The 18,316-nt window shown below is 30.5% G+C and overlaps 1 protein-coding gene across 1 annotated transcript; it reads left to right on the forward strand.

The window, feature by feature from the left end:
- Window positions 1–1,365: 1,365 nt before the first annotated feature.
- LOC107444040 (alpha-latrotoxin associated low molecular weight protein 2) lies at window positions 1,366–9,952 on the forward strand. Its single transcript, XM_087165683.1, has 3 exons — window positions 1,366–1,520; window positions 6,542–6,728; window positions 9,758–9,952. The coding sequence occupies exons 2-3, from the start codon at window positions 6,550–6,552 to the stop codon at window positions 9,849–9,851; spliced, it is 273 nt and encodes a 90-aa protein (XP_087021809.1). The 5' UTR covers window positions 1,366–1,520; window positions 6,542–6,549; the 3' UTR covers window positions 9,852–9,952.
- Window positions 9,953–18,316: the final 8,364 nt, after the last annotated feature.

The raw sequence follows: 18,316 nt of genomic DNA on the forward strand, positions 1-18,316 counted from the left end.
AAATGTTTCTACTATCTACTACTACTACTATCTTTTTACATTGCCACTCAAAATTATTAATAAACACTGGATAATATTGTGTTAATGACACTGTTATCTAATGACGTCATAAGCAATCGTTTGCATAAAGTTTAGTTCATAATAATCATATATAATCGTTTGCATAAATAATCGTTCGGTCTTTTTATAGCTTTACGTAACAAATGCGAGATGTTTATTTATTTATTTATTTATTTATTTTTTTTGGAATGGCGAAGTTATAATTTTGATGTTGAGTTAATAAATCTTCCTTTTTATAAATGTAATAGTAGAGTTTTCTTAATTATTTGATTCGAAGTCCTCTAAGTTTTATTTGAGGTCAGTTTGTGTTTTGTATTTTTTGACAGCATTATTAAAAATTATTACCTTTTCACATACATGCGTTCTCAATTTTGATTGGCTGTTTTGTGCGTTACTAACCAGAAGTCTTCTGTGATTGGCTACGTGTTATCATTCCACTCTCTTCTTATATATAACGATATATATATATATATATATATATATATATATATATATATATATATATATATATATATATATATATATATATATATATATATATATATATATATATATATATATATATATATATATATATATATATATATATATATATATATCTGACTCTGTTAAATACTTTTTTGCAACATTTATGATTTACCCAGATACAGGTAATTGGGATATTTACCAATAATAATAATTAATAAAATTTTGCATACAATTATATACTATAAGGGATTAACAAATCTTATTTTTTTCCAATTTTGATGTGAAATAACCCATGCAATAAATACTAATTCCAAAAGCAATTGCAGCATATAGCACTTTATACAGGGTGGTCCAGAAATATCTGTCAAATATGTAAAGGTAGGTAGAAGGGACATAAATAAGCATATTTAGGATAGGAATGTGTGTGCGGTAATGGCACATTTAATCACTAGCTTGTAAAGCAGTACGAATCAAAGGAAACTGAAAAGACAAGTAAAAACAAAAGAAAATTCGATTCCGCACACACAATCCTATACGAAATATGCTTATTTAGGTCCCCTCTACCTACCTTTACATTTTTGACATATATTTTAGGAGCACCCTGTATAGAGTAAACAAAATTCATTCAACTGAGTTGTAATCGTTATATTACACAGTATCTGAATTCTACTAAGTGGGGCTTTACAAAAAACATATTCTTATACAAAAATATTTTAAAATATCATTATTCTAATCTTATACTAAATTACGAAAATTAAATACGTTGTAATATATGGTTGCGTATATATATATTTATCAAATAATAACAGAAATGATATGTCTTGTTAGAATAAATTGCTTTTCCAAATTATAACGTTCAATTTCATGAAACAGGTGTTATGTGAGAAGCAATTTTTCACATGTGTTAAATTTATGAGAAAAGGAATTTATGCGTAATATGGTACAAAATCATTCATCATAGCATTCCAGAAGCTGTTTTGTTAAAGAAAAAAGTAAGTAGTCATTGCTAAATTTTATAATGAATATTAAGAAATTTTCTTGTACATTAAGAATATTTTAAAAATCTGCATATTTTTCATTCGAAGAAATTTTTTTATCGAGTATATTTAATCAGAAATCTTTCTTCTTTTTCAAAGTAGGGTAGTACATTGCTATTATTTTAGAAAATATGGTATCTTATAATGATTTAAACTGAAATTTTTTTGTAAAGTCTTTAAGCAATAGTAATTATTTTTTCAAAGTAATAGACCTAAAAATTCATTTAAAATTTCCCCCAGATGAAAACGTATAAAATTTTAGATATCAGTAGACAACTGCATAAATCTTTTCTTTTTAATTTTGCAGCGTGTTACAGTTATTTTTAATTTGAGATTTTTCATAATTTTTTTTTCCAATTTTGTGAAAGAAAATCTTATTTAGTATGTTTTTTTCTCATTCCCTTTATTCAGTCCAGTTAGCAATTGGCAGATTTTAGCATTTCCCATATTTTAGTATTTTAGCAGATTTTGGCATTTCAGCATTTCCTCAATCAATGAATTATGAAATTTTAGCAGAAAAAAATAATATTTAAAAGTGAAATTACTGAAAGTTCATAATATTATTTGAAAATAAATATTAATTTGAAATTTTGCTTATCTGAAACTTTTTTCTGTCGACTTTTTTACAAGCTTTCGGATGCTTTTTCCAGAAACTTTTTTTTAACTAAAATTGTGATTAGCGTGTTTTTAACTTCAATATGTATCGAATTCTTGGCGAAATATTAAACTCAATATCTATTCAATTTGTAAACTTGTTTTTTTTCCTGAGTGCAAAAAAATGAGAACGTCAACAATAATTTTTGATCAAATGATGCGAGTTTCATGTAAGGACTCAGTCTTTATGGTTCGAGAACCTGACCCGAAATATGCAAATAATTTGCGCGATATCTTAAGCTACAAAATCAGAGGCAAAGAAGTCATTTTTTTTAATAAATTCATCATTTTCTCAAAGTATTTACGAATCTCAAAATATCGGATGTAGCTTCTGAATTGCCCGATTTCAAAAATCGTATAAATTTAAATATCTTGAGAATTTTTAGACCCATTTCATTCAAATATAGTATTTTGTAATTTAAAATTACATATTATAAAATGGTGTAAAAATTTCTAGACTTTACAATTCAAATTCCTTTGACAATTATTAAATAAAAGAGTAGATAATAATTGTTAAAAAAATATTGACATGAAATTATCTTTGGACAAACAAATTTTATAATTAAGCTCAAAACTTTTTTGATTCACTTTAAAAGATTTCGTATACCTTTAAGACCAATAACTTCGAAGAATTATAGTTAAGTAAATTTTTTCAAATAGTTCAGATATATAAATCTGAAAATATAAACTTCTTAATCTTTTAACATAAATATTCGACTGATATTGGTCAAATATTGCATTTTATCATTCAGATTTACATATTTTTAAATTATATAACAGATTTGAATCTCACAATTTAGAATTGCTTTGAATGGTTTTGATAAATATGAAATCACTTGCATTTTTTTACATGAAATTATCGAGGAATAAACGAGTTTAATTAAAAAATTTTAAATCGCTTAAAAATTTCCAAGTTATTGTGATATGCTCAAAAATTGAAAATTAAGGGATCCAATCTTTGGACTGCTCTCTTGCCTTAATTATCGGACGCTACCCTACAATAATGGAAGAAACACTTTCAGTTTTTGATTTTTTTTTTCAATTTCTCAAGAAATACTTACGGGGCTTTTTTGTAATTTTTAAGTGTTTAGTTCACGTAGTTTTTCATACTTTTTAAGAAAGTTTGAGCTTTTGAGGGGTTATAGCGAACGGCAATAAATTAGGAAAAAAACAAGTATGTTTAAACAACAAATGCCAGATAATAAAGCAATAAGCTTTTAACTCGCATAGCTTACGTAGGCTGTTATTTGCAATAACTGCATAAACTTTCGTAAATCTAGCTTAAATATTTATGGAGATATGAATATTTTTATTTTTAAAAAAACTAATTTGTCATGTGTTTTTTTTTTTCTATAATGTATTAATGTCCTATGTTTTTTTTTTTTTGCTTAAAAATATTTAGTAAAATTAAACAAAATTTTGGATGATTTTAAAATTAACTACAAAATAATTGATTACAAAATTAATTGCAAAAAATTCATTATAATTTTTTTTTGCAAAATGAACCAGACATGAGTATTTAAAATAGTTCTTATGTACTGAACATGAGCGAAATAAATTTACAAATATTTTTTTCATAATTTCATAGTGAATTTTATTTGGCAACTTCTGAAAAAATTTAATTTAAATATTTCAAAAACTTAAAAAGTGTCAATCAATTTTCTAAGTAGTTTTTGTACTTTAAACGATTATGTACTTTGTAAGTTCAAAACGATAAGAGATTTTTCACATATTTAATTTTATCTTTGCTGTCTGGTTATCATTGGGTAGTGTAACTTGCAATGCTACGTAATGCAATTTACTGAAAACCCTTAATTATTTTGAGCTTTTATTTAAAAAAAGTAAAAGTACTATTTAAGAAATTGCTTTAAACGTTTTCCACTCTGAGGGTATTTAAATCAAGTTCTTTTTTCATTAGTTGCCAAACACGATTTACTACAACTTTTTTCCCGCGCATGCGCAGTGCAAAAGAGCTACTTTAAATTCTCATGTATTGAGCCTTTTTTAAATATTTTCAAATTTTGAAACAACAATTTTGTAATTAATTTTAAGTTGCTCCAAAATTTTTGCTTAAATTTACGAAACATTTTTAGAGTTAGAGTAAAAATATAATTTAAAAAAATATTTTTTTTTATGAAAGTATTCATATCTCCGTAAATATTTAATCTGGATTGACGAAATTTTAAGCAGCTATTGTGAATAGTAACCAAAGTGATCAATACAAGTTACCAGCTTATTGCTACATTTTCTAGCATAGAGTGTTCAAAAAATAATTTTTATTCGTCATTTATTGTCAGCCTGTCAAACCCCTGAAAGCTTTAAACTTTATTGCTAACTATGAAAAATCGCCTTACCTAAACACTTCTAAAAATACAAAATAGTTATAGGAATTTCATGAGAAGTTTAAAAGTATTATTAAAATTGAAAATGTCTCTTCCATTATTGTAAGGTAGTGTGTTTTCAGGATTATACACCGAAGAGCCATTACATTATGACCACCCTCCATCTATAACAATGGGCTCGTCCAGGTTTTCATGGTTTCTCGCCCAGGAACAATGTTTTCATGGGGCAATCGGGACCCATAATCCTCATAGAACAATCCCTGACGTCTGTAAGCTAGTTGAATATAGTTGCAGACCAGGTTAACCCATTCATGGCAACAGTTTTTCCTGCGGGGGCTGGTGTTTACCAACAGGATAATGCACCATGTCATAAAGGTCGAATCGTCATGGATTGGTTCGAGGAACATTCCAGTGACTTTCAAGTCATGTCTTGGCCCCAAATTCACTTGACCTTAATCCAATAGAGCATTTGTGGTCCTACTTGGAAAGCCAAATTCGTGTTGCCACGCTACCCCGTCGCAATGTGAGGGAATTGCAGGACCAGTTGGTGAGCGCTTGGTTCCAGATACCTCAGACTATCTATCATCACCTTGTGGAATCAATGCCACGGCGGGTGCTAGCAGTTTTGAGGGCTAAGGGTGGTCCTACATGTTATTAGCAGGGTGGTCATAATGTAATGGTTCTTCGATGTAGATTACGGCTATCTATATTCGAAGGGCAAAGGATTAAATCCGTCGAAAAAAGGCATGTTTATTTAAAGAAACTGCAGTTTTGGGTCTGAATTCGTAGCGTAAAATATAGTCTAGATTAACTAATTAGTTTATTTAGCTTTGAGACCAAGAAATATTGAGCTCTATTATGTGAAAATATGATGATTGAATTAACATTTATTTAGGTTGTTGACTTTTTTACTCACTTGGTTGGTATTTAATCTCTTACTAGCATCCAAAGCCCCAAATATCTTCGTAGTTTTAAGAAGTGTGATTATTAGTAGAGTTTTAACATTAATTTTAGTACAATTAATTTAGTAATTTTCGATACATTTTAGTACAAACTACAGAATATTTCTTAACACGTTTAAAATGTGTCATAATTTGTAAGTTTATTTTATTTATTTATTTAAAAGCGGAATAGCCTGGTTGGTAGGGCGTTGGTCCCATGTTGGGTGTTCGATCCCCGCCTGCCGAAGTCTCCCAGTGTAGGAAATGGTGACTGGTATTCCATATTCCCGTGATAATACAATACCCAGGGGGTACTAAACTGGAGATTAATCATTCCCTTGATCAGTTCAAATCCTTGTGCTGATCCTTGATCAGTTGCGATTTGAGGATAAATTAATGGATTTATGAATGGGTTCGCCCCATATACGGGCTGTGACGTGTGTGTTGCTGAAACATAGATGAGGCAACCCAGAAACACGGAACGCCCACTCTGCCTTGAATTTGCTTGGTTTGACCCAGTAGGCTTACTGATATTGGCAAATGGTATCAGAAACAACAGCAACAATTTATTTATATTTTTTTCCTTTGCTCATGCTGCAGAAAGGTTTTAATTCAACTCAAAGTAAACAAATTTGAATCAGTGGCAAATCTGTTCTCTTTTAAATGAGAATGCATGGGGTAATTACAATTTTTTTGAAACAACTAACAAACTAATAAATCTCCTATACCAATTTATGATTCTGTTCTTATTCAGTTATTAGTTTTATTCAGTTATACAAACTATTCAGGGTGCTTCGATTACTATTTCTGAAGTTGAAAGCTTCCCAAATAATATTATTTTATCAGTATTATCAATAGCATTTCTTTTTCCTAATTCACAATATTTTATTCAATACTAAGAATTGCTATTTTACACAAGTCTCTTACTCTTTTGTTTTGCTCATTCAAGTCATTTACTCTTTCTTACAGAAGCCAGTAAATAATTTTTCTACTACATATGCATCGATTTCTTAAATTTTACATTTATCTCTCTTTTTAGATCTAAATATGAGCAAATTGTACATTACTTTAATAAATATGGTGATTCTAGTTGTGGTACTTTCCCTTAACCCTGATGACCCTGAATGTGGACCTGAACACGATGAAATACTATTTCAAGAAAATGAAAAAGTGTGCAATCATTGTGCCAGTTTAATACCGAATACAAATGTACCCGGAACTTGCAGGTGAGCATGGAATTGATATTGAAACTTTGAAATTCAAAGATACATATTACGAATATCACGTATTAATATTTTTGAGTATTAATATATCGCAGCAATATAACAAAATTATGGAACGTTGCTTAAAAGAAATTAATTTTTTTCGACAGGCGTAAAAATGTCTCAATTATTTTTTGACTAATCATCAAGTCATATATTTGCAAATGTCGTCCTTATAATTTCTACATCTAGTGGTGGTTTAAGCACATGACAAATTTACTTATGCCACTATTGTTGTGAGGGATTTTTTAACTTTTTTAATAAATGTAAGAAGGATCTCACTGATTAAAAAAAATTTAATAGTTTTCAAATTAGTGAGGAAAATGTCTAACAATGCCAAAGCTGTTAAACAGCGAACCAAGTTAGATCACTGCATGGTACCAATTAAATTGTATTTTGGATGACAGATTTCACTGATATCTCTCTGATAAAGGCAAGAAAGTTCAGAAAACACTGTATTAGAAAAAATTTTTTAATGGTATTTAAATTCGGAAGTCGTTGGGGAAATATCCAACAATTTTAAACAGCGTAAAACCAGCACTAAGTCGCTAATGTTAAAACTGAAAAAAATATTTAAGGAAATTGTAATTTAATTTAAAATACCACACCCAAAAATTAGATAAACAGCAAGAGATAGCAGAATTCATTGAAAAGCACCAATTAAAAATATGAATAATAAATATTGACAACATGGAAGCTTGTGGGAGAAATTGCCACACAGTCAGTACAGCAGCAGTTTCTGCAGGCTTGTTGCGAAATACCATAAACAACTCTACATCCTTGTCTTCCCTAAAAATAGAAACAAGAGTAAGTCAGATGAAGATTATATATTGAAACATTGAAGATTCAAGTAAAAGTATGTATATTCGACGAGAGAAAACTTGGTCTTAAAGAAAGTAAAATGTCACAGGTTCGAGTTTGAATTATTTTATAAATGCACTTATTGAATAACCTTAAGTCTTAAGTTTGAAAAGAGAAAAACTGAAAAAAGGAAATAAATTTAAAGAACTTAAAACAAAACAAACAGACAACCTTAGAGATATATCCCACTACCTTCTATTTGCGCTTTAATTTCATAATTCGTAATCTGGCAACTTAGTCACGAAAATATCCTAAATTATTTTTAAAAGTTATTTTTCATATCATCCTTCTCCCTTCTCGCAATATGTTTGTGTTTTATCTTGAATTTTTTTTTCTTATATTTAAAATCCTTTTTTTTTTCTTACCTTGATTTCTTTGTGCTTTTATCTCTTATTTGTTTTTATATATACATACACTTCACGTTCGGAACAGAATACAAAGAAATTTGTCAAATTTAGAATATAGTAGTTTTTGCATCCCAAAAGTTTATTTTAATTAAATGATCCGTTTTCTTATAAATATGTACAATACATAATTAAATAACTTGAAGTACTAAAATAAGGTTCCGAGCTCCTAATATTAAAATTTAAAACTTAATTGACTTTCAGAGTTTAATTTTTCTTCCAGGATGTAATTTTATAAACTTTATAACTCTTAAATTTAAAGTATTTTGGACAAAACTATGTATTTTTTAACTGCATTTATAGTAAGGGCAAACTCAGCATTTCAGGTGTTGAGTTGCACTCAACAATTTTTTTTCCAGTTCAGTAAAATTACAAATTTTATGCAACTTACTTTAAATTGTGACCAGTTGTTGTCAAAAAATCGAAAAAATCAACTTTTTGTTTGGAATCTTTACTTATTATTTTCTACACACAAGAACTTTTAATTCAAACTTTAGTGAAAAAAAGTCAAAAATTAGTTTTTAGTTAGTTGGCCTGTGTTTAAAGAAAGATTTGAAACAAAATAAGAACCAAAAATATTTTTTGCACTAATTTTAAATTTTATTTTGGAATTTTGTAACTGATCAACAGTAATATATGCTACTTTCAGCAAACAAAGAAAAGAGCAATTTTCAGAATGCTTCGACTATAGCGACTATATAATCACTCCGCAAGAATTCCGTCCAGGTAATTACGATATCCTCAACACTATGTTCGCACACTATGTTGAATCAACATTTATTAATAAACCTCTATACCTACAGCTCTATAATTTGAATTGTTAATGGTAATCATTATTTTGAGCAGCAAAAAAAAAAAAAAAAACATTTTGCAATGAAGCTGCAAAAAAACAGGATCTAGTAACAATATCCCACACGAAAGTGCTTATTTTAGAAAACTTTACCACTTTTCAAAGTGTATAAAGATAAAAAATAAATTAAAAATGTTTGTCTTTATTGTTAAATTTTAAATGCAATAATGCGTTGTTAGTAAATATTGACTTTATATAACAAATTCTATTTCTTGTCTTGAATATTGATCCTCAGAAATGTATTGTTGATGTTATCTAACGCCTCTTGCCAATAGCATCCGACCAAAACAGAAGAATGCACTTCTTTTTATACCATTGGCTCGATGTATGGCTAAAAATTCGACTTTAGAACACACTTATGTCACAACCCGTTTTACAGAGTACATTCATTTACTCGCTATTCATTCATTCGCAGACCATAGTTTTGACCTGAACCAGAGAACGATCTCCGATCTAATACCCTCAGAGGTTCTGATTTGTTATGGTAACTTGGATTACTTTGTGATCCCTACAGATTTACTGTGCACCAGTAACACTTTGCGGCCTTCAGCCGGTGGGATTCGGACTCACGACCTTTGGAATAAGCGCCACTGCCGAAAATTATGCAAGCAAAATATTTCGAATGATATTGTTATAATCAATTGAAGAGCTTAGCAGGAAAAAAATACGAAATGATAAATTTTAAAAGTATTACATTTCCGGCTTAAACACATGTTTGAACAGAAAATATTTTTAATCTGCCCTCTTCAAAAGTAAGACAAACTTTTTTAAGGTATTGTGTTTATTAAGCTACTTCTTAATGAAGATAATATTTCTAAACTCTCTGAACTGTTACATTTTCCATTAAATACTTTAATATAAATTATTCTTGTTTTTAGAGTCAATTGCTTCAAAACTCTTCACTTCACTGCATGTGAAAAAATTGTGAAACAGCACATTGAAGAAGAAGCAAAAGAATCATCCAAAGCTTAGTTATTATTGTTGAAAAATTTAAAATCATGCTTCCCAAAAAGTTTTTTTAATTCATTGTCTGATAATATGCTTAAAAATAAATTCTTACTATTTAATGTGCATGCATTATATTATAGTCTTAATTATAGCAATATTTTAATTAAAATTAATAAGTTTTAAGTAACAGGCAATTAAAAATGAAAATGGATATATACTGGAAATGGAAAAGCTTTGTTTCTACTGCATAGTTTTGTATTTCGTTATCAAACATAGACATTTCGCAATTATCAAATAAAAATAATTTCTTATCAAAGAGGTAGTGAAGCATCTGAATATGAAGAAAACTTCTTTCATTCGTCTTAAGAAGACGCCATACCAATAGAGAATGTTTTCGTCACAAATCCTCTTCCACCTTCATAACTAATTTAAAATTTAACGTAAAGAAAAAAAGAATAGTAAACCATAAAGTTTCAAATACAGAAAAAAAAAATTAATTTCAATATTAAAATAAATTATGAGAAATCAATTCAGGACTACACAATGAAGTATTTCTATTCCAATAATTTGTTTGCATTTTGATATTTTGAAATTTTTCTTCAGGAATTGAAACTTTATAACTTGTTCCAGGTTTGCTGGAATAAACTTTTTCTTTGCTTTAACTTTGAATCAGTAATGAAAATGGAAGAGAATTTTCGATGAAAGGTTTTTTTCGTGGTACGGGGTTCTCTTAATATAGACTTGGCAAAAAAAAGTATAAAAATACACATAGAAAGGTTGGAAACAAACAGCAAATTGTGCAGCATTACAATAGAGAAACAAACATTTTCATGATTAACTCTGTTGACTAAATATGGAGTTAGTTTGAATTTTGAAAATCCCAACACCAAGAAAACAATTTTGTTGAGTAATGGAATTTCAGCAATGCGTTTGACTATGTGGCAGATTTAACTGATTAAAGTTTCAAAATAACAGGTTAATGTGATTAAGGCGACAAGGGGCTTTCAAATTTTTTTTTTTGAAATTATGAAGGGATTTGCTTGAAATTTTCAGAATACATTTATATTGTTAAAAACAACTTTTATACAAAATTTCAAAGAAATATTTCAAAATTTAAGAAATTAAAAAATAAAAATTTTTGAATTTTTTATGCTTTTTTTATATTACTCCACGCGTCTGAAAGTTTGTCAAAATGACAAAATTCTTTTAAAATATTACATATTAGGTAATATTGAAAAAATTGTTGGGAGTACTTTTTTTATTTTTTATTATAGAAACAAATAACATTAAAAAAACAGTAAAAAACCTAAATTTTTAGGAAAAAATCATCATACCTCTATAAAATATTATGTATAAAAAAAATTCTATTCACTTAATTCAAAAAACTTTTCCAACAAAATGTTAATAATATTCATCAATATATAGCATTAAATTCTGAGGTCAATAGAATGAAAATTCATTACGCTGGAACAGTTTGAAATTTGCAAATTTGTCAAAAAAGACATTTTGAGAAAAATGACATTTACTACTTTTTCATTGCAAATTTTACTTCTGAACAAATATTTCTTGTTTTTAACATAAATACCTATAAATATTGTCTAATGAAATAGTTTAATAATTATATACTTTAAATTTCTTTAAAAAAATTAACGAAATATTTAACTAATTTAAAATTAATTTTAAACTAAACTAATTTTAACAGTTACCTGCATTCAAAAAAAAGTAAACAAAGGGGTGTGGTCAAAACTGAAATGGTCATAACTTCATCAATTTTGCTCTTATTCCAGAAATGTTTTTTTTTAAATGTTCAGTTAAATGCCAAGATTTCAGAAATATAAAATGTAAAATATCGATTTTTTGACAAATTTTTGCTTCTTTAAAAGTCCCTTGTCACCTTAAGGGAAGAACCATTTCAAATGGGAAATACAGGTACATTGAACCAACCAGCCGTTACGACCACCAGAATTTTGAATGCAAGCATGCTATACATATGCCGTAAGTCATCTTGAGAGATGGAGTTCCATGCCTATTGCACTGTTAGTCAAAACGTTAATAGTTAATGCTGGTTGTGGATGACGCTAAAGTTATGGACGGAGCACTGTACTGATGTAAAATATCCGGATCATGGGTTAGCACGTCAGGCTAACTGTTAGAGGTTTTCGTGGTTTTCCCCTCCATGCAACGCAAATACGGGTTAGTACCATCGAAAAGTTGTCCATGAAGGCAAAGTTTCTCCCAATACTTGAGGCAAGTTTTTCCTTGTCTTCTAGATTGGGTTCAAAACTACAAGGCTACGGAGTTGAATTTCAGTTGTCGTGCACCTAAAATTTGGGCTAGCTGGTCAACGATGCTTATAAAATAAAATAAAATCATGCACAGTGGATACATTTCTCCCCAGTCTTTTTGCCATATAACGGAAAGTAAATCCACCTTCTCGCAGCCCTATTACACGACCACGTTCAAGACTTCTTCGTCTCCTTGAAGGAATTCTTGATTAACTCACCATGTCAAAATTTAACGAGAAATAACACTTACGAACTGTAGAACACGAATTTAAAGCAGCACCGATTTCCATATTCACAGTGGTGCTTGGCAATAATCAAGTCACCTTGGCAAAAATCGTTGGATTCTAATAACAGACGTTGAAAAGCGGATCCAATTTTTCGGTTTACGATATCAGTGTTCAACTCCGTAGCTTTGTAATTTTGAACCCTATTCCAAAGGAAAAGGAAACGTTGGATCAAGCATTGGTAGAAATTTTCCTTACTGGGAGATTTTTTAATGTAACTAACTCGCATTTGCGTTACACGGAGAAGAAAACTACAAAAACCACCTCGGTTAAGCTGACGGCAAGGAACCAATGATCCGTCTACCACTGAGAATATTTTACGTCAGCAATGTGTTCGGTGCGAGCCGGGTGCGGAATCAGGTTCACTTCATTGAGGGGAGAGTGCTCTATCCCCTGAACCATTATGGTTTTCAATCAGTCAATTGATCAAATTCGTTGACAAGGTATACTTTTCTTAGCGTTAGAACTATAAAAGTAATGTCAGCATGGTAAAAAAAAGCACCGCCACTCACATAAATGTAAAACAATGCAGCAACCGATTAATAACCTATTTATAGAATTTGATCCGCTGGAAATTGATTACGATGACAAAATGATATTGATGATTAAGCTTTTTTTAAAAAAGCGGATTAAATGATACATGAATTTAACTTTTAAATTTTAGCGATATCTATAGCTTTTTGGAATAACATTCCTCTTTTTTTTTTTTTTTTTAAATTTCAAAACCTAGGTTACTCTAGGTCCCCAATTGACTATAATTACAGTACAGTAATACAAGGTCCGGCTATTAATTTCCAGGACTGAGGTAACTATAGGAGAAAGAAAAGCCGGAATATGGCGCTAATGATTGCATATTGAAGAGTGTTTCCTTGCGCATGTGCAGTGCAATCGGCGCCATTCTGAAGTGAGTGGTTCTCGTGGAAAGGCGCATTAAAACGGAGCTCTTAAATTCCTGTTGTCGAAGTGAAATGGAGCAAAGAATTAACATTAAATTTTGCTTCAAATTGGGCAAGACAGCTGCAGAAACCTACAAATTGTTAAAACAAGTTTATGGCAAGGAAGCATTATTTCGCTCAAGAACTTTTGAATGGTTAAAACGCTTTTGAACGCGAAAACGTGGAAGATGATCCGCACACAGTTCGGCTGCAGTTCGCACGCAAGTCGGAAGCAATTGAAAAAGTTCGCGTCCACACATTGCGTTTGCCTGTGAGGCGATTCTTAGCTCAGCATGGTGTCGTTGAGTCGCAGCATTCACCATACTCGTCAGACCTAGCACACACTTTTTCGTGTTTCTTAAGCAAAAAAATTCACTGAAGGAAACAAGATTTCAGGATGTCGAAGCCTTGACGAAAACTGTAACGTCACTAATAAAGAGCATTCCAAAAGAGGACTTTAAAACTTCTTTCCGAAATTTGTACAGCCGAGCACAGACGTGTATTACGGCTAATGGGGATTACTTCGAATAATATTAAATGGCTATGTGTTTAACTTTTTTTTCTTCTGAGTTATTCCATGAGTTCTGGAAATTAATAGCCAGACCTTGTAGGATGTGTGGGTCGTGATGGCGAGATATTTTAGACAGAATACTAAACAAACACAAACTCTGAAATAATTTTCTCGAGACAAATATAAACAATAGATAAATAAAAATAAGCGAATAAATAACAATTAATTTAATAAACTAATAAATAAATAAAAACAATTAGCTTCATTACAATTTGTTTTAAAAATGTTAATTGTTTTCTAACATATAAAAGAGAATATTTTAAAGAATTTCATTACAAAACGCTTTTTAATTTTTTTTCCGATTTAAATTAATTTTTCTAAGTTTCCATTAGTTTTCTTAGACAAAAAAGTCATATGCAGTGATACCAAGCTATGCGGATATTAGTAGGGGAGAGTGGGGTCAATTGCAACAGAGTACGATTGTAACAGAGCAAAAATTTCGAGTGTCGGGTTCTAGATTTGGTTCCTAGGTGGCGCACAAGGTGTATTTAATAAATCTACATGTACACCCCTGATGGCAATCATTTTTATGTACTTTTGAAAGAGTTAGATCACAAAAGATATTTTCACGCCACGCAAGTACTTTTTTTGGTATTAGAATATTATATTGTAACAAAGTAATTTTGCTTAAACAAATAAAAATTAGTAACCGAATATGTAAGTGGACACCTTAATTAACATTTCAATAAAAAAAAAAGATTAGTTTTGCTAATTAACTAGCATTGTTTTTAACAAATGAAGCTGAAATGGCGTCTTGGGGACAATTGTAACAATAAGTAAAGGGACGATTGTAACAGCTGAAAATAAATAATTTTACGTTTACAAACCATTACTTAACTCTTTAAGAACCACCAATAGTTTCCTATATCATTTATATTATGTTGCATGTGCATTATTTTATTTGTCACCTTTCACAGCATAAATTAAAATTTTTAATCCCTTAAAGTTAAAAGCTTAACCCTTTAGGTCTCTGCTCATTATTATTTTTACTCCTAAAATATCACTACTATTTTGATCAATAAAGAAATATATCACAACTATGATACTATGTATAATTAACTATGTTTTAGTTGAATTTATGAACTGTTACAATTGACCCCGTAAGTGGGGACAATTGTAACAAGTGCTCGACTGTCAAAAATTGTTAATAACTAATATAATAACATTTAAAATTAGGTATTTATTTTTTTTCTAGTAGAGGATAGTCTACTTTACTCGTCTGTCAATTAATACTAATAATATATTGGATTTTTTGTTAGTTAAAAATAGTTAAGTAAAAAATGTTACAATTGACCCCACTCTCCCCTACTGAATTAGTTTTTCTTCTACTGATTAACATTAAATAGTTGCAATGACATCAAAATAAAATATAAAGAAACCATTTTTAGAACTTAATTACAAGTTTTATTTAATTTAAAATATTGTAATTCAAAATTACAGAAATATCAAATAAGTTTCTAAGGTAAAAGAGGCAGAGGGAATGAAGCTAAAAATAAGATTAAAAAAATTTCTAAAAATTTTAGTAGATTTACGTTTAATACAAGTCGGTAAATTCTTACACTAAAAACATATTTTTTTTAAGAAAATCACCGCAGATTTAAGTATTAGATATCCATTTACATTAAAAATAGTGCACATACATTTTCCCAAAACACTGTTAACGCAGCTTTCATCATGATTACCCTCCAATTCAAACTGCAATTAAGTAATTAATTAATGCTTCCCACCATATTTTGGCTCATTATATTGGTTGCCGAAAAATTGGTATCTTTTATTTGGTGAAACTATTCTTAACAGAATAAATTGCTCAACATTCGTCTTACAAATATTTATAATATTTTTTCACAGAAATATTTCACATATTTTCTTTTTGTTTCCAAAATTTTTACATTTAGTCCTAGTATTACAACTAGATGTAGTCCAAATACACTCTATAACAAAAAAATCAACGCACCAAGAAGGAGTTATCCGATTGTAGTGAAACTTGGTGGATAGGAAGACAATGTACAGAATAGTAAATGATTAAAATTTCAGAACAATTGAATAATTTATTGCAGAGTTACAGTAACAAGTTCAATAAGGTGTTGACCCGCCTCTAGCCTGGATACAAGTTGCCACACGGCGTGGCATAGACCGATAAAGCTCCCGGATGGTCTCTTGCGGTATTTCCTGCCAAATTCGATCCAATTGTCGAACGAGGTCATCAACATTCCGTGCCAGATGCAATCGCCTTTCCATCATATCCCAGACATGCTCGCTGGGAGAGAGATCTGGTGATATGGCAGACCAAGGAAGAGTTTAACGAGCTTGCAGACAGTTCATAGCAACACGTGCCGTATGTGGTCTGGAATTGTCTGCTGAAAAACCAGCCCAGGGCGCTGCAAAAGGAACGGTAGGAAAACAGGTCTTAGGATGTCGTCGACGTACCGCTGTGCAGTAAGTGTACCTCTAATGACGACCAAAGGGGTCCGGCTGTCAAAGGAAATGGCGCCCCAGACCATAATGCCTTGTCGAGGGCTGGTGTGGCGTGCAATAGTGACGGCACAGGATCCCCCCCCTCTGCCCTATGCGTCTCCAAACACGTCTTTGATGATCGTCAGAACACAGTTGGAAGAGGGATTCGTCGCTAAAGACTATACTTCCCCAGTCGGCATCATTCCAGCCATATCTGTTCAAAACATTCATGCATACGAAATTTCAAAGCAATCGGATGATTGCTTCTTGGTGCGTCGATTTTTTGTTATAGAGTGTATGTATTAGAAGTAAAAGTAGTCCAATAATTGTAACAACAAAAAAAATTGTGTTTTTTCGAAAAAATAAAAACTCATGATTTTTTTTTTTCACAGAACACTTTATAATGTCATTATAAACAATGGCTTCTGTCACTGTAAACAACTTCTCCCAACTTTCTGCAGTATGCTTCACTTTTTTAGAGGGTAAATAGAATTCATTTGGGGTAAAAATTGTTTATTATAGGCAAGTAATGTATTGTTTCTGATTTTCCTGCTAAAACAAAAGAGACCAATTTCGAGACAATCAGACTAATAGTTTAGAAATTATGAGGGTTTCATATTCAAAAAGAACAATTTTGTACTTGCATTTTTGTAAATTTACAACTGCGACGGTGCTAGCCACTTTTTCTGCAGAAACACATAGAATTTTCTTAACAGTGCATTGCCAAAAGGACTCTAAGCCATAATCCGTCTAATGTCACTTTCGCGCTAATCAACTAGAACTATTATAATATTATCTTGTTTCTAAAGTAGTCCTGAGTGGTTCAAGCAAGATATTCAGGGATGTTTTTGTCAAGGTAGGGACAGCCTACAAATCAATCAAACCAGCAAAGAAATTAGAATTTGGAGGCCTGGTTTCTTAGGACAGGGCGCCGTCAGCTGGAAATCAGCGCTAACCTCTGATTGGTCCATTTGTGAGTTTGATAGTATACGTCATCGAACTCTCATCTTGAACTACAATAGCAGTCCACCTCAACTGCAGTTGGATTACAACGTGACGTTAACCACAGAAGCAATGGCGGACAACATCCAACAGCACATTGAAATCAGTCAAGATTTTGATTTTGACATTAAACATAGCTTCTTCATTAAACATAGCACTCTTCATTTAGCTCAGCTGTAATGTGTTTTTTCTTGAACAAAGTCATTATTTGTTCTCTAAAACACTGGTCGACAATAACAAAATCAATACAAATTCGAAATAAATATTTGTTTACGTTATTAACGCATGCGCAATGAGAGATAATGTCTGCGTTGGACCGACTGCTCACGCTGAGCTTACAAAAAAGTATTTTTTGGCGTCAGCTCTACGTCAATTTTCCTCTGACGCCCAGATAAGGCGCTAGTTCTAAGAAACCAGGCCTTAAGCTAACAAACCAGTATTTCGTTGGCGTCAGCGGGACGTTGACGTCCCGCTGACGCCCAAATAAGGCGCTTGTCCTAAGAAACCAGACCTTTTAAGAAACGAGTAACTACTAACTATGCATTGCTAACCTTATAATTTTTATTAAAGACAAATTGTAGCATTAAAAATTTTTAAGCTTAACACCGTTCAGACCGCTTTTGCAGTATTGTAGAATTATAAGTCATTCCTGAATGCTGATATCTAACTTATTTTCCACGCTAAAAATTTCTTATTAATATTTCAACATATACTGAATATTATTAAAAGAATATTACATGAATTTAACCCATTAAATAACATAATATTATTCACATATTATTCCCTTTTCCTTTGTTCCGTTTATTTGTCAAATTTCAGCCCAATTGACAAATGGCAATTTATTACATTCCTTGTCAATATTTTAATGAAATAACGTATGACTCAAATAGACAATTGCATAATGGGAAATATAAAAAATGAACTATTTTAGAATAATTATTGAAAATTTGAATCGAAA

The sequence above is a fragment of the Parasteatoda tepidariorum genome, chromosome 6, assembly GCF_982258835.1.
Source record: "Parasteatoda tepidariorum strain Cologne lab strain chromosome 6, Ptep-v5.0, whole genome shotgun sequence".
Taxonomy (NCBI): Eukaryota; Metazoa; Arthropoda; class Arachnida; order Araneae; family Theridiidae; genus Parasteatoda; species Parasteatoda tepidariorum.

What these genes read in the sequence shown, in the direction of transcription:
- LOC107444040 (XM_087165683.1), top strand. Translation starts at nt 6,550, where the DNA reads ATGAGCAAATTGTACATTACTTTAATAAATATGGTGATTCTAGTTGTG. An exon ending in AATGTACCCGGAACTTGCAG is followed by an intron (nt 6,729 to 9,757) that starts GTGAGCATGGAA and finishes TCTTGTTTTTAG; the next exon opens with AGTCAATTGCTTCAAAACTC.